Source organism: Perca flavescens, chromosome 1, assembly GCF_004354835.1.
Source record: "Perca flavescens isolate YP-PL-M2 chromosome 1, PFLA_1.0, whole genome shotgun sequence".
NCBI classification, from domain to species: Eukaryota; Metazoa; Chordata; class Actinopteri; order Perciformes; family Percidae; genus Perca; species Perca flavescens.
The window spans coordinates 15,864,446-15,885,871 of NC_041331.1; the positions used below are offsets into that span (position 1 = coordinate 15,864,446).

The following is a 21,426-nucleotide window of genomic DNA, read 5'->3' on the forward strand; positions in this document are numbered from 1 at the left end:
GCTTTAAACCCAAACATGGAACAGATATGTGCATTTTTGCTTTGAAAGAAATCTTGGATCTGTACAATAGACATAATACAACAATTTTTATGTGTTTTATTGACGCCTCAAAGGCCTTTGACTATGTAAACCATGAAAGATTATTCTCTAAGTTGTATAAGAAAGGCACTCCAAAATGTCCAAAATTCTGTTTTTTTGGTATGGCCATCAGTTAATGTCTGTAAAATGGGGAAATTGTTTATCTGCATCTTTTTGTGTGTCAAATGGAGTAAGACAGGGCAGCATTTTGTCTCCATTTTTATTTAATGTTTATATGGACGAACTTTCAAGATTTTTAAATGATTGCGGAACGGGCTGCAGGGTTGGCAACAGTACCATTAACCACCTAATGTATGCCGATGACCTTGTTATTTTTTGTCCATACAGCGCCGGGTTACAAGAGCTGTTACATGTGTGCTCACAGTATGGAACAGACTTTGATATAAAATACAACTCAAAGAAAAGTATTATGATAGCTCGAAGTAGAGATGACTCCAAATTGACATTCCTTGATTTCTTTTTGTCAGGTAATAGACTTAAGGTTACTAATGAATGTAAATATTTGGGACATTATGTGACTGCAGACTTGTCTGATGACAGAGATATTTACAGACAGTGTGGCATGCTTTATGGACAGGCTAACATGCTGATCCGCAGGTTTGGAATGTGCTCAATACCTGTTAAAATCAGACTTTTCAAGGCATACTGCACTACCATGTATACTGCACACCTGTGGGGACGCTACAAAAAACGTAGTATGCAAAAGCTAACGGTAGCGTATAATGATGCCTTGCGGATGCTACTGAGGGTCCCACGATGGAGTAGTGCAAGCCAAATGTTTGTAAACGTGGGTTTGCCTAATTGCCCTGCTGTACTACGTAATCTTATGTACAGGTGTATGTGCAGGCTTTCGAGCTCGGCGAATAGTATCATCACTGCACTGACAAATCCTGACAAAAACTAAGCTCTGTACGATACTCCTCTGGTATTTGGACTCACTGGCTTATGAGCCTATCCAGGAGATAATGTATTGTTTTTTATGTGTGTTTTGTTCTTTTTTGTAATATGGACCATTTTTTTACGTGTCTGAAATAAAGCAAATAAATAAATAAAAATAAAATAAAAAACCAGTTTGAGTTGCTTTTATTACTAATTGTACAAACAGTTTCAGCCGTAACTAGTGCATAGAAGCCTTTTGAAAGGTCTGTTAAACAAATTTACAGATGTTGTGTTTGGCGGGGGCAAAGTTTGGTACATATTAACATCCATTAACATATCATCTGAACCCCAGAAATACTGTCAGTTAAGTTTAGTGCAGACCTATTGAAACAACATACCTTTTTTATAACATTCAACACTAACAGGGCATGAGGCCCAGGAACAACATATATTAACACTTTATCTTTAACAAAAGACAGCATACACATTGATTCTCCTGGTGGGAAGTACCAGCATTTGATGATTTAGTCCATGTCTTTGGTTTGTGGTGAACTTGGCAATGTCCCACCTAAAGGATCATACCAGACCTTTTGTACGTTTTAGCCCATTTACTAACAATCACATATACTGTCTATTATAAATGAACCATTTCCCAAAGCAGAGTACAGTCTCGTAGTTTATGAATGAATTTCTTCCTATCCATTTCTTTCAATAAAGACGGTTTCACACTTTCAAATTAAACAATTCTCATTTCCTACTGCAGTGTAGGTATAAAGATGGGTGTGTGTCATCATACAAGTGAGGGGACAACGGGAGTCAAGTTACCAGATAACAATTCATGTCTTTTCTATAATATTGTCGGAAACAAAGACAAACCAAATGTTTATAGCCAATCTCAGTCCTAGTTTAACAACTTCATACCATTTCTAAGCATAAATTGTCCCCCAGAATAAAAAAAAAAAAAAAAAATAGTATTTTAGTAGGTGGTAAACAGATGGGACTCAAGTTGATTTCTAACACCACAATTCCAATTAAAATGGTCTGTACTTTAAAAAAAAACACTGAGACAAGAAACCTGCTTGAGATAGGCAATAAAGCACTGTAAAAATCATGTCTACTACATAATATTCAGCATGATAAATTACGTGTATTAGGCACGTTTTAAATAGATTGTAATACAATACCAAAATGAATGGCTGCCTGGATCTGGTTGGAAATCTTATCTGTATCTCATCTCTCCTTCCTCTGCCCTCACTTTGATTCTCTCCCCTATTTAAAAATAAATAAATGATAAAGGCCTAAAAAATGCCAAGAAATAATCTTTATTAAAAAAAATCTAAAATATTTGCACTTTGGAAAATGGTCAGCAGTAATTTTAACGAATAGTTGATATGTAATAAATAGGCTAAAGCACCTGCATGGTCCATTAATATAGCAGACAGACATACTTGGGGATCCTACGTTCTTTTTGCAGGTTTGGCAATAAGCTGCCTCTCTCTCTCAAGCTCCTTCTCACGTTGCTGCTCCTTCTCCAGCGCCTCCTTCTGCTTCTTTTGCTGCAGCTTCAAAGCTCTTTTCTGAGAGAAAAACAGCAGTCAACATGTATTCAGTGTATGAATTGCGTTACTTGCATCCATCCACCAAATGTTGCTACTTATCTTTGACTATACTATGTCAGCAAAACACTCATGTCAAATCTGACTGAGACGAGAGATACCTTCAGTTTAGTTGTTTTTTCGTGAAGCATAATCATCTCTTTCCTAATGTTCACCAGTTTATTGTGGTAAACCTTGGCCTCTGTAAACTAAAGACAACAAACTGGATTAGAAATCATTCCTGCTGGCTGGTGTAGAGAGTAACAAACAAGAGAACAAATGAGATTATAATTCAGTCCAAACATACCAGTGAATTGAGGTCCAGTAAAGCATTGCATTCCCTGAACTTGGTGACTTCTTGGTCCATTGTGTCTAACAATATCAGCTGATTTTGTCTGTTTGAGACAAAATTTAAGGAGGAAGAAATCAAGCACACTTTTCCCTAAATCAATAGGTATAAAAATGTAAATATTCTAATCATTGAGACAATGACAGGACGTTTAGAAGTGTCCCACAGAATTGAACGTGTGTGAAAGACAGTTCAGGTTGTTTTACATGACTTAACACATGATCGAACGCCAGCATGTCATACTTTACCAGAGTGGATGAGTGCTTATTAACAATTTGTGGTGACATAATACTGGTAAAAAAAAAAAAAAGAGTATTATAAAATATCGCAGCACCTCAAGTGTTGTGTGTTATGAAACACTAAGCAAGGATATACTCACGTGAGCTCTTGGAGGGCCTGTTTAGAGTTCTGTAGATCTGGTAGGTAGTGTGAGAGTAATCCCTCTGTGAGTTTGTCCACAGCTTTCTTATCCACAAACACGTTCTCTGCAGGGGCTAAGCTCTCCAGATGCAGTGATTCCTGCTGTTCCAACTGGAGATCTGTCAAATATTTAAGAAAAGATTTAAATATTTAGTATTATGTCACACAAGTCTCTTCAATCTTTATTTTTAACTAGAAGTGTTACAAAGAGAGTTACAAACTAGGAATATGAAGTTTGAAACATGAGGGTCTAATGATGCTTTCATGTCATATAGGAGAGATGGTGAAGATGAGAAAGCTTGGCATGTTTATGACTTGTGAGTGTTCATGTGATTAGACAACTCAAGATATGACTGCAGAGTTGGTTGAATTAGGGTTAAAAAAAAAATGGCAATCACAATACAACGCTATATTAAATGTAAGTTTCATTTAGGGCTGGGCGATATGGAGTAAATCAGATATCACGATATTCTTGACAAAATACCTCGATATCGATATTGTGGCGATATTCTAGGGTTGAAAATAGGTGCTTTAACAAAATATCTTCACACTTGGATTTTAGATAAATAATCATCAGTAATGTGGACATAATGTCTAAGTGGGGAAAAGGCAAATAATACAACAGCTAGAACAGGCTGGTAAGTTCAGAAAAGTACATCACTTTACTGTAATGCAGCCTTTAAAACCAGGAAAAGACAACACTTTGTCATATCACGATATTACAATATCCAAAATCTAAGACGATATCTAGTCTCATATCACAATATCGATAAATTGCCCAGCCCTATTACCTTGAAAAACACTTAGGCTAATGCGAGGGATCCATGCACTTCTTTATTACTAAGTGCCAAGTCGAATATATCAGAGCTTTCAGTGTATTTCATTCACACAGGAGTTTACAAAAATAGGCTTTACCAAAAGGTTATTTCATACAGACTATTTATTGAATTAAGAGAAACCATGTTATATATATCGTGATAAGATATGATCATTATCAACATATGTAATGACCTACATTGGGATAGAAGATTATTTTGGCCTTGAACCACTGCTGCTGCTTTGATTTTGAAAATCTGTCACTTAGATTTTAATGCCCAGCCAATCTACTCCCAACAAAAGGTTAAATAGTAGGGCTGTGCAATTAATCGAAATTCAATCGCGATTATGATTTTGGCTCCCAATGATCACAAAAACTGAATAATCAAGGAATAATAATAATCAATTATTTAGCTCATTACGTTTTGCAAGTAAACTCTTATTTTCTCTTGTGTTCTGAATGAAAAAATAAAGTTTAAATAGGAAAAGTGTTATGGCAAATTTTTTTTTACTGTTGATTTATCTAACTTTTTCCACAGTTTTTTAAGTTCAATAATAGCAACATGTTTCCAGAAATCAACGAGTAATCGTGTTAAATTATCGTGATTTCAATACTGACCGAAATAATCATGATTATATTTTTTTCCATAATCGAGCAGCCCTATTAAATAAATACATAAAATAACTGCATGCTTCACCTTTAACTACTAAACATTGTTTTGATGCTCACTGACCATTCTTTCAACCCCCACATAAGTGAATAGGGATGCATGAGCTCGAGCTCCCCTATGCACAAACTGGGGCTGGATTCAGCTTATCTCTATTCACTCTAGTTCACGCAGCCTGGTCATCGCAGGCCAGACAGCAGAGAGCAAGACCCGCGCGCGCGCACGCACGCACACGCACGCACACGCACACACACACACACACACACACACACACACACACACACACACACACACACACACACACACACACACACACCTTCACTGTGTGGAGGTTCACTCTGGGTCGAAGGTCCTTCATCTTCCATCTCCTCTACCTCCATATGTAAAGACTCTGTTGGCCCAGACTGCTTGTACAACCTGAAAAACGGCGATACGAAATGAGACAGATTTTTTTCAGATGAAAATTATGAGTCTAACGTTAGCTTAGCACTGCATCGAGCATCTAACCGTTGAGGAAGCATTTTAACTAGCTAGGATAGCTTACTGAGCTGCTTCATAACGTTACAGCGTGACACATTAGCAACCAGACAATCTATAAATATCTCACCTCAGTCAACACCGTCTTACCTATTTCACTGTCAATTTAACAGTAACCGTACGCGTGATAGGTTGAGTTATTTCAACCAAAAGCAGGAGAGACAACGTCAGAGATTTTTGGATTGTTGTTGGAAAAAAAAAAAATGTCATGTGTCTCCTACGTCATCACGTGACTGTGGGAGAAACCAAACTTGCTAGTGTTGCTTCTTGATGCGGAGGTAGCAGTAGCTAGTGTTCCGACTCTGATGTTTACACCACTATTACCATGACAGTCTTTAATTCAACGGCGAACTAAGTTAGTACATTCGTAAAGTACATCTATTAGGTAAGTCCCGGTCATACTTCTTTCCAAGTACCACACTGTAAGGCTTGTCTGTATCGCAAATTGACACGAAAAGGTAGCTTACATTTACTAGCTAGCTTGTTACTGTTTAGCCGAAGCTGTTTTTAACAGCACTTTATCAGTTTATTATCAGCTCATGTGGGGAATATGAGAGACTTAAGGACGTATCTTTGTAGTCACCAACTTGCCATGATGACTATGTCTGTTGGGGTCTTGAGTTGTTGAAATTGCTGAACTGTAACGTTAACGTAGAGGGCCGTCCACACCAACATCGATAGCCTAGATAGTTTTAAAAATCGTTATAAGTGGATAGTGGAGTCGACTGTGGCGAACGATATCGTTGGGCTCACCTTCAGAGCGATTTGATGAACAATATAAACACTGACAGCCAATCACAATCCATCTGAATTGACACCATGGCACAGCAGATGACACTGCGGAGAGACGTGTAACGTTATTTGTTACACACAGGTGGGTCAGTGGCGTGGCGTGGCCTTAACCATATATTTTTTCATAAAATGTACCCGATATACAGATATTCCTGTAATCTTACGTTGCAACGTCTGCTGCATTAGTTTATTATTATCAGTGTGTGTGTGTCAGTCACTCACTGTTGACATCACTGTTTACAGAACGTTGGGTAACACTTTACTTGAAGGTATCTACATAAGAGTTACATGACCAGGGCGTAGCACAAAATTCTGGGCCCTGTAGAAAGGCATTTTCTATGGGCCCCTCCACGCATCCACAGCTATTCATTCTAGCATCTTTTTGGGCCTTCCTCACATGAGGGCCCTGGGTACTCAGTCCCCTTTTTCCCCCCAGTCCATTGCCCCTGGACATGACACTGTCATGAACACATGAACCCTAACTGTAACTCTAACCCTATAGCCCTAACTTGTTAACTTAATGACAGAAGCGTTATTTCATAAACGTTTATGACTTGTTTATAATGTTTATGACACGTTCATGACAGTGTCATGTCACTCTTATGTACATACCGTCAACTAAAGTGTAACCGAACGTTGTTGTTCAACTGTGTGGATGCTCACATAATTTTAGTTATGGTTATATAGTTATCGTTCTTGGTGTGGACAGCCCTTTACAGTCTCTCTGGTGTCCCTTTCATTTCGTTGTCTTCTCCAGGTGCTTGCATGCAGTAGAAATGCAAGATTTCAACCTACAAAGATGTGATTGATTACCTAGGAGGACAGTTACTTACAGACAGTCACAGAGCCCACCCGGATATACCTAGTCGTTAAAGATGTCAGGTGGGAACCTGTTGAGCAAGGTGCGGTCAGCCTTTAGGAGAGAGCGGAGCGACTGGGACCTGAGCGACACGGCGCCCTTTGACTTCTCCGACGAGCTGGTGGACGATGACACGCCCAAATTCAACAAGCTGAAGGTTGTGGTCTCCGGAGAGATGTCCGACTACTCTGCCGGAGCTCCGTCCAACGGCGTGGCGGTGAACACGCTGGTGATGGCAGATGATGATGACTCCCTGCTGGACTCTTCTTCCAGCCTGGGCAGCCCAGCTGGGTTAAACATGGACCCCTGTGACAGCTGCACCAAGAAGAGGGAAAGGATCAAACACAAGAGAGTGATGAAAAGGCTCATCATTGCAGCTTTGCTCTATTTCCTTTTCATGACAGGTGAAATCATAGGTAAGCACGTGCAGAATGAACCTACAGCATTATTTATTATTATATTAGTCAGTGACTTGTCACCACAGGAAACTTGTCACAAAGAGGTGGAGGACAAACTGGTTAACCCCTGTAAAGCTTTGAAGATGTGTTTGCCTGAACAAGGCTGGGAACACAGGACATTCTCTATATTTAATAATTATCTATTGTTTATCGTCTAATGTATTGTTACTTTTTCAAGGCATTGAGCACCACAAATCACATTCTTTTCACCTCCAGTGTATTGTGGTGGAGCGAGAAATCTTAAGAGACAGATATATCTAAACCTGGGCGTACCAACCAAAAAAAACAATTTGCATGCCTTAATATCTCGAGAGAAAAGCGATAATATGTTTTATTGTAATTTGGTGTAATTGAGCCCAGGATGTTAACATACAATCCAATAATCACACACTATTGCCTCAGAAGTGATTGTAGTCAAATTATCACCTTTGTGACGCAGTCTCGAAAACAACATTTAAAAAGTAAGCTTTGTAGTATTTGTGTCAGGGTTGTTGTATATGATTGAATTAGGGACAGCACATGTGTTCGTAATATCAAAGTAGGGATCAACCGATATGGATTTTTTAGTGCCGATACCAATTTACTTGAGCCAATACTGCTTTTGCTCTCTCAATTTACATCATAAAAATGTAAACCCTGCCACGCTGGATTTGTTTTCGGAATCTGCTCTGCCATTTCTTTAAAAATAATAAACAAAAACACAGATCAGTGTCACTTCTGCAATCATCTTACATTCATATCACCCAAATTATGTGTGCAATGTGCATCATATGGATGGGTGCACTGCATTTGGTTAACTGTGCAAGGGTAAAAGGCTTTCATCAACATCTACAACACAGCCTTGATGATGCATTGCTTGATGACATAAGACCGATATATTCAGGTCATCACAAAATGTCCTTTTGACACATTTAAATAATTTAAGAAAACAATAAACCTGAAAAGTAGCCATTGAAATAAAGTACTTGATTTGTAATTTAAGACTGCCATGGTGGAGGGGCAGTGCATGGTCTGCACGTGAACTGCAGCGTCTCCAGCAACACAGAGCTGCCTGTGGACACAAGTCTGTAAATAATGGCAGGAAAAAACTATTGGCAAACGCAGCAGCCGCGTATCGGCCAGCCGATAAAATCGGTCTATCACTTTATCAAAGCCATTGCCTGTATCTTCCAGCTCAACATCAAGATTATAATTGCTGCAGTTTCTGTCAGCCTGGGTGGCCCTTTTTAATTGATCTGTATCCAACCATTATTTCATCTTCTGGTGTAGGAACTTGTGCTGGAGCTTGTGCTGAATAATCTCCTAGATTAATATTAAATGTATCTTAAGTGGTGTTGTTATTTTGATAATCTTTGGATCATACATTTTCTGGTTGAACATTATTATACCAAAAAGAAAACCATGGCACAAAATGACAATGTTGTGACCAAGTTGCATACTGCCCATTTTAAAAACTATTAGGTTGACATGTGCTAGACATTTTCTGTTTTACAGCCCATGAAATATGTTTTTCACACTAGGGGGATTTTGTTTTCTTTGTGTCAGTGTTTCTAATAAAAAAAAATTGGTTATGGGAACATGGCCTTTTTACTATGTTTTTTCTGATAGTGTGTGAAGGTTCACCACCTTTTTGTTTATTAGATTTCATTCTCTCTGGGGCAAATCATATACAATTTTATGCCACTGTTTTCAAAATTCAATTATCTATCAAGTAAAAAATCCCCAAAAATGTACCTGTGGCTCCAAAGAGCATCTGTCACAGCATACCTAGAAATCTAACCATGTACTTTGCTGTCGATGTATATCTGCATGGAGCCAACACCCGTCTGCGTGTTGCATCTCAAAATCTGTGCATGCTCAAATAGCTTAGATAGATCTCAGCGGATGCCATTTTAATTGTCTTTCCCTTTTACTTTCAGGTGGTTACTTGTCAAACAGCTTAGCCATTATGACTGACGCTGTGCACATGCTAACCGATGTGGTGGGCATTTTGTTTTCTCTGCTGGCTCTCTGGCTCTCCACCAAACCTCCCACAAGAAGATTCACATTCGGACTGCACCGCCTTGGTAAGCCTTAACACTTCCTCTTACCATTTCCCCTTTTTAGATTTAGTTAGAAGTATATATATAACTGGAACAGACACAGTCATTAATAGAACCGAATAACAGACAATAAACAAGGTATGTGTTCAATTAAAGCAGTTACTGCCAGGTACAGTAGAGGACATTTATTGAATAGTCTTGAAGATACAGGGAGCTATAAGTGTTTTCATTTTTAGATGACATTGCAGATTATTCCATGAGGCTGCTGCACTAACAGTAAAAGCAGTCTTTGCTATCTCACGCTGTTCCTGAAGCATCGACCAGTGACTGTAGTGGGTCAAGAACGTGCCAGAGTAGCAAATATAAGGTTAACGATGGCAACTGTCCAACAAGGGCTTTCAAAATAACTAAATACCTCCGGCCAACTAACTTTGTTATATAAAAAGAGTGAGTGAGACTGCTAATTATCACCTTTCATGATCTTAAGGACAGCATGGTGAATGGAATTTAGGGGCCTCAGAGTGGAGGCAACATCTCAAACACAGGAAGTGAAAGAGAAACGGCTTCACAATCCTCTTTCTCCACGTCAGAGGGAAGCTGGCTCTGTTGTAGTTTCCCATCAGGGTTTTCTATGTTATTTCTATGTATGCTAAGATATTTGTATTCCAGTACCCAGTTTCAATATTAAACCCAGTCAGAGTTAAGCTGTGCTTTGTAAATTACTGTAATCTATATTTCTGGATCTGGTGAATATCATGAATTGTGTTTTATTTTCATAATGGACTAAAGTGGGATTAAAAAGGGAATCTTTCAGTGTTAAAGCTGACAGTTGAATTTGACAGTCACACATGAAAGGATACAATATGATTTAAATAAATAGAGAACAGGATCCCTGTAGGCGCCATTAATGCAAAATATATTTGATCAGAAACAGCATGTAGCATAGAGACTGAGATGCATCGCTATATGGCTTAAAGCTAAATGTGGATTGTGATAAATATTACATTTTAACAGATTGGATAATTAAAATTGTTCAATCTGCCACACCAACATATTGGGCATTTTGATATTGTTTCTTACACCAGTAGATATTTGTAAGCAGTTTTTGCCCCATACTGTTAAGCTACCCAGTATTGTTCATCCCTAGTTATTTAGGCACGGCTGTTGTAGGGCTGGGCAATATATCAATATCGATATATGAGGCTGGATATTGTCTTAAATGTTGGATATCATAATATCCTGATATGACACAAGTGTTGTCTTTTCCTGGTTTTAAAGGCTGCATTACAGTAGAGTGATGTCATTTTCTGAACAAACCAGACTGTTCTAGCTGTTCCATTACTAACCCTAACCCACATATAGTTATTATATCAACATAACTGATGATTATTTATCAAAAATCTCATTGTGTGCATATTTTGTGAAAGCACCAATTGTCAAGCCTACACTATCGATATAGAGGTATTTGGTCAAAAACATCGGGATATTTGATTTTCTCCATATCGCCCAGCTCTAGGCTGTTGTTGTTTATTGTTAGGAATATGCTTTGAATATACAACTGATTGTGATTTCCTGACTTAGAGGTGGTATCGGCAGTCCTCAGTGTGGTGCTCATCTACATTCTGACGGCCATACTGCTCTATGAGGCGGTTCAGAGGACGGTACACCAAGAATTCGACATAGATGGAGATGTCATGCTCATCACTGCAGCTGTGGGTGTGGCTGTCAACCTCATGTAAGTAAATATGTATGTACTGTATGTCATATGTAAATGTCTGTTTAGAGAAAACTGTGAGGCTTTTACAAAACAAAAACTGAAGTGCAGCTGCGTAACACCACTGAATAAAGTTTAGATTCTCTGCCCGAGCCCGAACCAGACCCGACCCGGCCAGTGTGTCAGCATGCAGACCGTGGCGAAGGATAGTATTAATTAGGTAATCGAGACAAGAAAGTCTCCTATATGGGTCCAGGGCTTTGATTATGTTGCTGCCTTGATCTGTAACCCACACTGTTTAGCTGAGAGCAAAGGTCGAGTTTTTTTTTTTTTTTTTTTTTTTTTTACGTTTCTTCATTCACATCTATTTACGATCCATTCCATTCTGAATAAACAAACAGCGCAGTTTACTTGCTTCGTCCTTGTTGCATTACCGGTATTTATTAAGATAATTCTAAACAGATTTCTGTAGTTCAAACAACTCAGAATTGTAGTTGAGAACGTCAGTTATAACGGACCACGTATTAAAAAAAAAGTTGGGTTTAAATCGGGCTCAGGCTCGGGCTCATAATTCCAGTTAATGTGTCGGGCCGGGCTTGGACACAACGTGCACAGGCTCAGGTAGGGTCGGGCTTGATTTTTTTTGGGCCAGATCTAAGCTCTACCGCTGAATGCATCCCTGTGACTGTGAGTGTCAGCAAAAACAGTTCAGTCCAAAGTGCTGTCTAAAAATGCACTTCATAGCTTCAAGTTGCTGTCCTCAGTGTGTAATGTTTGACCATAGTCAGGAGGTAAATAAATACAGACTCGCTGACTGCAGTTTCTAAGTCAGTCAAGCCATGATTGGGTAAAATATATGTAACGTCAATGCCTAAAATAAATCCCTCTTTCTTTGTTTTCTTGTGTCTTACAGAATGGGTTTCTTGTTAAACCAAGATGGTCACCTCCACTCTCACGGCCATGGTCACTCTCACGGCCATGGTCACTCTCACGGCTCTGCAGCTGCCTCAAGTTTACAGTCAGCTGGGTCAGGTCAGCAGCAGAGGCAGCACGGCAGCCTGGCTGTAAGAGCTGCCTTCATCCACGCTTTGGGAGACCTCGTCCAGAGTGTCGGGGTGCTCATAGCCGCCTACATTGTCCGCTTCAAGGTACCCTGCCTTATTAAAGAATGGTTTGCCATGAACGTTAACAATTACCACAGTTTACTTCAAGATTCAAGATTAACTTTATTGTCCCACATCATGGGAAATTTGTCTTGGGCACTTAACCCATGCTGCAGCCATAGTGAAAACAAATAAACACAAACAGCATGTACAAACAACAGATAATGTACAACAGGCCATACTACCTGATGGTGTATAGAAAACCCAATCGCTTTCATCTGATATAGCTTAACATTTTCTTTGGTAGCTAGATTTTCTTTCTATGAATATAGAGGATTATTTGCAGCTGAATCGTGCCTAACATAGTAATGTTGTTGTGCGTACAAAAATAATGATTTTACTTATTAAACTGTAAGCATGGTGGCCCAGTGGTTAGCAGCAAGAAGGTTCTGGGTTCGAATCCAGGTCGTTCCAGGCCTTTCTGTGGAGTTTGTATGTTCTCCCCATGTTTGCGTGGGTTTCCTCTGGGTGCTCTGCTTTCTAGGTTCTCCAGTCAGTGCCCTTGATCAAGGCACTGTATCAGATCTGGAGTTGGTCCCTGGGTGCTGTAAATGGCTGCCCACTGATTCCTTGAGGGATTGGTTAAATGCAGAGAATGAATTTCGCTACATGTGTGTGTATTTGACAATAAAGTACCATTCTGGTAATTTAGGGAGTGGTTGAAAATGTTGTTGTACAGAGATCATCCCAGAGCACAGTGTGAACCATTTAGTTGTATAAGCATGCTCAGTAACAAGGTAAATGCCAGTGTTAGTTGAGCTGACAGTTATCCATGTTTAACTCTTGAAGCTCTGCAGTGATTTACCTTTGTCAAACACTAACTTTTTTTGTATAGATGCACCGATTACAACTTTCTAGGCCGATTCCGATTTTCTTTGAGTTAGGCCAGCCGATACAGATTTTAGCCGATTCCGATTAAATTTTTTTTTTAACCACTTTCCAGCACACGCAAATATTTATTTTCTATCTTTTCTTTTAATAGAACATTTTGCAATGAACATAGACATTTTTTTTAACAGATAAGGGATTACTATAAAATAGAACTATATAAATTACTCCTGGTGTGGGAAATTCACACACATCTAAAGTGCAATGTTAGAACCATTTCCTTCTTTTCACATCCAATACCCAACAAAAAAAATGTGTTTTGGTTTTTGGTGTTGTCCCTCCACGCCCTACTTTTTCCTTGCAGGTGGTGCATATTGCAAACTTGTTATCTTCTTAACAGCTGACATGTTGCAGGTTAATTCACGAGGTTCCCTACATGTGCGAGAATAGCGCGGACACTCGCTTCACACCGCGAGCGGGTAAACGCAACACATGGCGGAAAAGTTGAGAGAAAGGAAAAAGAGGCCGTGCTGTCGCCTCTGTGTGTGCGTACTTCCTTGAGAACTGTAACTCGTAGAACTTACGTTGTCAAATAATTGTAGCATTGACCGGCATGAAATCGGCAATGTCATGGTCGAGCACGTGAAAACCAGCCAATTCCGGTCACCGGCCGGTCTATCGCTGCATCTCTATTTTTTTTAAACCATTTACAAACATTTAATCTCAAACAAAAATATAGACATTTCTTTCCACAAATGCAGTATGTAAACTTTACCAACAATACCTTATTGAACTCATGGAATTGTACCATGCAGACATTCATTTTCCAGTGATGTATTTCTGTGTAATTGTTGACTTCTAATTGGTGGTCCCTATTTTAAAATAAAGGGCTGAGCATGCAATAAGCGTCCCAACAAATCCATGCATTCATTTGAAACTTTGACTTTAATTGATCTGACGTTACCCCCTGACTTCACAGCCAGAGTTTAAGTTGGCAGACCCCATCTGTACCTACATCTTCTCTGTTCTGGTTCTCTTCACCACATTCCGCATCATACGAGACACAATAGTCATCGTGCTGGAGGGTAAGTCATTGGCCTTAATTCCAGAGTCCTGTCAGATTATGTTGAGTATTCAGAGAGGCGGAGGTGCATTATGGTGTTGTTTTTTATCATCCTGCTGTGTCAGGTGTTCCCAGGCATCTGGACACCCGGAGAATCAAAGAGGACCTTCTGAAGCTGGAGGACGTCCAATCAGTGGATGAGCTGAATGTCTGGGCGCTGACAGCTGACAAGACTGCAGCACTGGTGCACCTGCAGCTCAGTGAGTAGCTACATAACATCAGTACACCCAATACGGGAAAGAGGGATTTAAAGGAATATGTTTCTAAATACAGTACTATTCTGTGAATTATAGTCAACTATGGAATTTATTATTCAGACACGATAGTAATAGTTGCCCATATTTACATTTACTTTAAAAACGGATGTTCAATAATTACTGATTTATTAGGACTTGTTTATTAACCGTCTACATGATAAATATCTTATTGTAGGTTTTTAAGTTACATTAAGGTAGATGTGTATATAAAGGGGCATCAGAACATATTCAGTGTGGCCGGGTTGCTCAGTGGGTAGAGCAGGCGCACATAAACATAGATGTTTATGCCTCGACGCAGTGGTCCAGGGTTTGAATCCGACCTGTGACGATTTCCTGCATGTCTTCCCCCTCTCTCTCCCCTTTCTCCCCTAGCTGTCCTATCAATTAAAGGCGGAAAAGCCCCAAAAAATAATCTAAAAAGCACTTGTGATGTTTTATACAGATTTTTCTGGTGTTTCAGCCCTAATTTGGGAATAATAAAATTTAGTTTTCTTGTTCTATTTTTTGTCCTATCCTATGATTAATAAATCAATTTATTGTTTGGTTTATAAAATGTCAGAAAATAGGGGAAAATTCACATCACAAGTCACTAAAGCCCAAAGTGACGTCATCCTCAAGCTTGTTTTGTTGAACACAAGATATTTAGTTTGCTGTCCCATCAGACAAAGAAAAGCAGCAAATCCTCAAGCAGTAGGAACTAGCGAAGATTTGGCATTTATACTTGACTGAAAAATTTATTAAATGATTTATCAAAATAGTAATCAATGAATTGTTTCAACTTTAATAAAGTGAATCGCATAGTTACTGAAAAGTGAATGCAGAAATGTAATTTAGATAAATATTCAACAACAGCCATGTCAACACGTGTTATAAATACCATTGGCAGTAATTGCAGCTTGACGTGTTGTTGGATATGATTGTTGGTTCAGTGTGTCCTGATTTTGGCACGTCATTTGTTTAAAATTTTCTAAAACTCAGTCATGTAAGATAAAGAGTGTCCAGGCACATCTACCTTCAAGTCTTGCCACAGATTATCAGTGTTGTCAGTGTTCTGGCTTAGCTGCTTTTGGCTTGACCACTTTGATTTAGAGGCTTTCAATATTGTTTTGGCAGTGTGTTAAATGTCTTTATCCCTCTATAGCAAGGTCTGCTCTGGAATTTGCTTGTGTTTAGCTTTGATCTTTGTTTTGGTGATGCTGCCACCATTAGGCTTCACGGTAGTGATGATGTTCGATGAATGATTTGCTGAGACTTGTTTTTGCCAAATGTAGCACGTTGCAGTATGGCTCAAGACTTCAGTTTTCATTTCATCAGGCGCCAGTTCTTCCCTTTGATATCCCCCTTTATTCTTGCACCGCTCATGTACAAAAAAAAAAAAAAAAATCACTATTTGTAGATTAGTGACAACATTTCAATCATTTATCATTTTGATCCAGTTTGAATTCAAGCTGTTGTATCACAAAATGTAGGGTGTAAACCTTTACTGAAGACATTTAAAATAATGTTGGTCTTTGGTATTTGCTTCTGAGTCTCTTTACCTGTATTGATTTATTGGTTTACTCATATTTCTGTTTGGCAGGCTCCAGATTCTTCACAAGAGGGAGCTGTTTGGTCATTTTCAAAGCAGTTCTACACACGTGACCTGCGTCACCTATAGGAAACAAAAGTAACAGCAGCAGCAGCAGTTCAGACCTGCAGATGTAGACATGTCGGTCTGACCTGCTGCCGTGACTTCTCTGCGGCTCTGTCTTGATTGATGCTATAGATTTGAAGTCCGAGTCACAGAAAGTACAAATCTAATTTTGACTTCACGTGTGGGATTAGAGGTGTGAAACAAAGTGCTCCGACCTTTGATCTCATGTCCCCCCCAATCCCGTACTACCACACAAACTGAAAATCACATATACTCAAAAAAGACAAGAAAAAAACATTTACTAAACAAACATACTAAGATTATTTTTGGGGCATTTTTTCCCTTTGTGGGGGATGACCCGCAACAAAGGGCTGCAGGTTGGACTCAAACCCGAGCCGCAGCAAAGGACTCAGCCTACATGGGGCGCACGCTCTTAGTAGCTAGAGTGAATTTTTTAGTGTCTGAAGAATGCGTTCTCAATGACTGATAGCCGACTTCAATAACGTCATAAATCACAAACTATGGCAACAACAAGCGGGCCCCAGTTGTGTGCATCACTTTTAAGTGTCCCCTGGAATCAGTTGCCGTTGTGTTATGAACTTCTTGCTTCTGAACGCTGCGCATGTGCCATCAAAATGAGGTTTTTGTGTGTTAGTGAAGATGTTTTTTCATGTGCTTGTGTTGTCTATATACATGTGTTTTCTGAATTTGCAGTGCGTTGAGCTCTCAGGGCTATCGTAGAATTGACTCTTTCCTCAGCAGACATCGGGCCCGTTCGAGATGAGCCGGGCCTGTGCAGAATAGATCACCAGCGATCGCCGCCCAATGCATGCTGGTTAGATTTGTGTCCGACTTGCTCTGACGCCATGGGTTCATGAGTTTGACACGTGGGCAACGATATGCTTACGAGATCAAGGCGACCACATTTTTTTTTAGAGCCAGGCACCGCAGTTGCTCTCCACCGACTGCGAGACCCAGGGCATGATGGGAAACGCCTGGCTCTCAGCTGATCTAACAGCTGATTGGTTCAGAATTGACTCAACAATATGACGTTTTATATAAAAGTTTTATTGAATTGGATTTTAATTGAAATTTGTCCGATAGAAAGGCTTATTGAGTTAACACAATACATGTTGTGTGGCTGATAGTGACGTTTAGTAGTTAGAGAGACTAAATCCGTTCAAGATCTACAGTCTGTTGTATATTAACATCAGTCAACAGATCGCATGCAGAGCACTTTAACAGCTACTGTGTCATAATAAGAACGACTGGAGATTGTGTACAAGCTGATATATGGGTCTGATAACATTTTAATAAATCGGAATCGGACCTAAGAGGATGTTAGTGTTTCTGTGACTTCCTGTTCAGACTGAAGGCCATTTTATAGTTGTGCGTAAAATCTGCAGACCCCCGCAGACCCCTCTGCGTCTACGCCGGACCCGACGCCGTAGACTGACGCCGTAGACTGACGCCGTAGACTGACGCCCACCTCTCGAAAAATGTAACTACCGTATTTTTCGGACTATAAGTCGCTCCGGAGTATAAGTCGCATCAGTCAAAAAATGCGTCATGAAGAGAAACAAAACATATATAAGTCGCACCGGACTATAAGTCGCATTTATTTAGATTATAAATACAAGAGTTATTCAACTACACAATAGCACACAGAACAATACGCTGAATACGGTAGGTGTCCGGTAACGTAACACATTAACAGTTATTGAACTATACAATAGCACACAGAACAACTAGCTACCAGGGCGTGGAGCATGGAGGTATTAAAAGCCCCTCCCGACTCCTTCCTCCAGCTCTGGCCGTCTTGCTTTCAGCCCACGATTAGCCGATTAGCTTTCTTTGTTTTCTTCATTGCAGTAAGAGTCACCTTTTCGCCAGTCTCCCTCATAAGTTTCTCCCTCATTTCAAACTCTCTTTCTGCTGCTCGATTACCGTTTTCGGCTGCATATTTTACTACCTGCAGTTTGTTATCTCTTTTCTTTCTCAGTTGTCTTTAGGAGGAGCGTTCTAGTTGTCACAAGCCTAGAGCGCCCTCTCGCGGCTGTAGACGGCAATGTTTTCAGTATAAAATAACATGTAAAAACATGTTAAATTATATATATTTTGATATATAAGTCGCACCTGACTATAAGTCGCAGGACCAGCCAAAGTAGGAAAAAAAGTGCGACTTATAGTCCGGAAAATACGGTACACGTCGCAACGATGCACATCGCTCGGCCGTGGCTTGGTTGCATTGCATTTCCCCTGATTCATTTCCTGGTTCTCCTTCTCCATAAACAACATGAAATCAAGGAGAGGGTTAACTTTTCCTGCTACAGATTTCCCACCGTGGTCAGAAAACACAGGGGAGACACTTTGTTTCTCTCACTAGGACTCTAGAGTCGCTACTCGCGCCGAAGCTAATTGCCGTCACTCTCTCACCAGCGCACAAGTATAACATCAGAGTGGAGCCTCCGAACAACTGTAAAACGGCCTTATCTTAATACTGTGTTTATTGGTTTTCAGAATACAAGATTAACAGATCTATGCAATACAAATACCATTTGTTTTCTTCTTTTTTTTTAAGGTGAAAAAAAAAGAGACAAAAAATTATAATAATGAAAATCTGAGAAAATAAATTACCAAAATAGACGAGTATACACATACATATAATATACATACATTAATAAAGTATAATCAATAAAAGAAATATATAATAAATATAATAATAAAAATAATAGTAATAGTTGCTTACCAGTTCAATAAGAAAGGATTAACTGATGCGATGTAAAAAAAAAAAAAGAATAAATAGGTATCTAGATACACCTACAATGACAACGACCAGGGACTAATAATCACATGAGAGGAGATTTAAAGCTTAGATTCAGCATAGACTATAAAAGGACCCCATATTTTCTCAAATCTAAAAGCATGGCCTCGCAGTATTAATCTTAATTTCTCCAGTTTCAAGTGCTGCATTACATCTCTTAACCAGACAACATAACAGGGAGGCTGTGGGTTTTTCCAGTTAAGGAGAACCAATCTCTGTGCTAATAACATTATAAAGGCTGCCATCATACCGTTAGCTCCCCTGAGAGGACTTCCATCTCCAAAGACACCAAATATACCAATCAAAGGATCTGGATCTCTCGTCTTTCCGACAACATCAGATAAAGTCTGGAAAATAGACCTCCAATAATTGTGTATTTTAGGACAAAGCCAGAACATATGTGCCGACATGGCGGGAAACTGTTTACATCGGTCACAAGTAGTATCTACATTAGGATATATTTTGGCAAGTGTGAAATGGCCTTAAAGGTCTGCCTGAAACGGCTGTAAACTGTCCGGCTTGATCGCGGCTTTTTGCCTCCGCCCCCGGCTGCTGCCGCCTGCTCCCGTCCACTTTACAGGCGCGGCGCGGCGCATCTCTAACGAGCCTATTAACAGGAAAACACAGGTGTGACTTATGGCATTAACGATGGCTCAGTGTCCCTGAAGGCTACTTGTTCCAGTGAGTCAGCACCAGTGCCCTGAAACTGGCTCACCCAACCTGAATGCAGCTGGTATTAATTTGATTCGTTATACCTGTGATTTTTCCTGCAATTGCATGTGGAAAAAAGATCTGTTGGGACACACTGCAAGTTGTCATTACATTATATTCAAGTGCATTTTTGTGTTCACAGCGCCCTCTAGCGCCAGCAACTGGGAGGACGTGCAGGCGAAGGCTCGCCACCTGCTGCTTCACACCTACGGTCTCACCAGGTGCACAGTGCAGGTCCAGACACACAGGCTGAGGCCGGTACGCAGTTGTACACACTGCCAGCAGCCCAGTGCCTAAAGAGAGAAACTCGTGTCTACATTGACTTCCACAGTGCATTTCGTGGAGCCAGACGGCAGAGAGTACAGTACACAGAGGGCCTGGATGTCGCACCGCTGTCACAGCTCAGTGCCATAGCAGGTGCCAATAAACGGTATGTAAATGCAAAAAAACAAAAAGACTGGTGCCAAAGGACAGAAGATGCACATTTCCAATTAAAAGGTCACTACAGCCTCCAGGGACCTTAGGCTCGCAAAGCTTAGAGTCTCAGCAGAAAAGAATGAATACGAAAAAAAATATGCTCTTAATTCACCATTAAAGCCTATTTTAACAAGTAACTTTTTTGTATTTGACTGTTTGATTTATCACAACTTATGTTTTGTCATCAAATGTAATTTTTTTTTTACTAGGTGTAAGGACGGTATACTAGGATTTGATTATTTTACTGAGGAAGGCAGCACATTAAAAAACCTTGTTATTTGATAAAAACTGTTTTCACAGTGCAAATACTGTAAGCTGTCCTCACCACAGGCAAACGTGAGGCACGTTATCATTGTGTCCTTTAGTAGACATGATATCTCATTAAACACACTTAATCATTATTTTCTTCAGCCAAAGTCTGTTGTAAGGCAGATTTTTAAAAAAAAGATCTTAAAGCTGTCTGCACCGACCAACTCTTAAAATGCCAACACTTTTATCACTGACATTTTATTTCTAGCATGTCTCTTAATTAATTGTGGGGAGCACGCAACTGACAATCAAAGTGTGACTGACTTTTTTTTACAGTGGTTGGACCGACTTCACTATGGTTTTAGCTTCACATTCTATACTCCTCTTTCGTTTGTATCATTAACGGACCGTATGATAATACAGTCGGGTTTGTGGAATCTTTGGTATTTCAGAGTTGCTGTGTTTTCAGGGAGGGAGGTGTGAGTTGAAATTAGCCAGTAATGGTGTTTATAGTTTAAAGTATTTCTCTGTGAAGTGTTGAGAGGCTGTGGGGGTTTATGGTCAACTTTTCCACATCTCTAACATTAATCAAGGGAAATCAGGAACTGGATCACTATTTGTTTGTAATAAAGTATTTCATCTTTAGTGTGGCTCTTTGTATCTTGTTTTTTTGGGACAACTTCATGTTAGGAAATTGAAACTTTTATTCTACACAATTTATCCACAGATGTTTTTTTTTACAATCAAACTGAAAGTTTCTACTCAAATCTGGATAGCTATTTCCCACTGAATCAGTAACTGTTGCAGACGCTTGACCGATCTTCGGCCACATATGTGTTATTTAAAATTCCAATCAAAGGAGTACTTATTAATATTGATTTGAGACGGTTAGTGTGATGTAGCTGACTGCATACTGTATAAAGTGCTGGATAT

At 39.6% G+C, this 21,426-nt stretch overlaps 2 protein-coding genes across 3 annotated transcripts; one reads left to right on the forward strand and one right to left on the reverse strand.

The window, feature by feature from the left end:
• Window positions 1–1,165: 1,165 nt before the first annotated feature.
• On the reverse strand, window positions 1,166–5,622 carry bloc1s6 (biogenesis of lysosomal organelles complex-1, subunit 6, pallidin). 2 transcript variants are annotated; one of them, XM_028574080.1, is made up of 6 exons: window positions 5,434–5,622; window positions 5,143–5,243; window positions 3,302–3,461; window positions 2,881–2,968; window positions 2,696–2,782; window positions 1,166–2,555 (listed from the first exon to the last, which is right to left on the reverse strand). In XM_028574080.1, the coding sequence occupies exons 2-6, from the start codon at window positions 5,204–5,206 to the stop codon at window positions 2,436–2,438; spliced, it is 519 nt and encodes a 172-aa protein (XP_028429881.1). In that variant the 5' UTR covers window positions 5,207–5,243; window positions 5,434–5,622; the 3' UTR covers window positions 1,166–2,435. The 2 variants fall into 2 exon arrangements, with proteins under 2 accessions (XP_028429881.1, XP_028429874.1); XM_028574073.1 differs by having other exon boundaries at window positions 5,454–5,617.
• On the forward strand, window positions 5,547–20,801 carry slc30a4 (solute carrier family 30 member 4). Its single transcript, XM_028574062.1, has 8 exons — window positions 5,547–5,748; window positions 6,913–7,430; window positions 9,392–9,538; window positions 11,096–11,249; window positions 12,142–12,376; window positions 14,199–14,304; window positions 14,408–14,542; window positions 19,910–20,801. Exons 2-8 carry the CDS (start codon window positions 7,031–7,033, stop codon window positions 20,062–20,064), a joined length of 1,332 nt encoding a protein of 443 aa, XP_028429863.1. The 5' UTR covers window positions 5,547–5,748; window positions 6,913–7,030; the 3' UTR covers window positions 20,065–20,801.
• Window positions 20,802–21,426: the final 625 nt, after the last annotated feature.

Coding starts and splice junctions, on each gene's coding strand:
- bloc1s6 (XM_028574080.1), bottom strand. CDS start 5,206: ATGGAGGTAGAGGAGATGGAAGATGAAGGACCTTCGACCCAGAGTGAA. Junction 3,462..5,142: donor TGAACCTCCACACAGTGAAG/GTGTGTGTGTGT, acceptor AATATTTGACAG/ATCTCCAGTTGGAACAGCAG. Junction 2,783..2,880: donor TACTGGACCTCAATTCACTG/GTATGTTTGGAC, acceptor TGTTGTCTTTAG/TTTACAGAGGCCAAGGTTTA.
- slc30a4 (XM_028574062.1), top strand. CDS start 7,031: ATGTCAGGTGGGAACCTGTTGAGCAAGGTGCGGTCAGCCTTTAGGAGA. Junction 9,539..11,095: donor ATTCGGACTGCACCGCCTTG/GTAAGCCTTAAC, acceptor TTCCTGACTTAG/AGGTGGTATCGGCAGTCCTC. Junction 11,250..12,141: donor GGTGTGGCTGTCAACCTCAT/GTAAGTAAATAT, acceptor TGTGTCTTACAG/AATGGGTTTCTTGTTAAACC.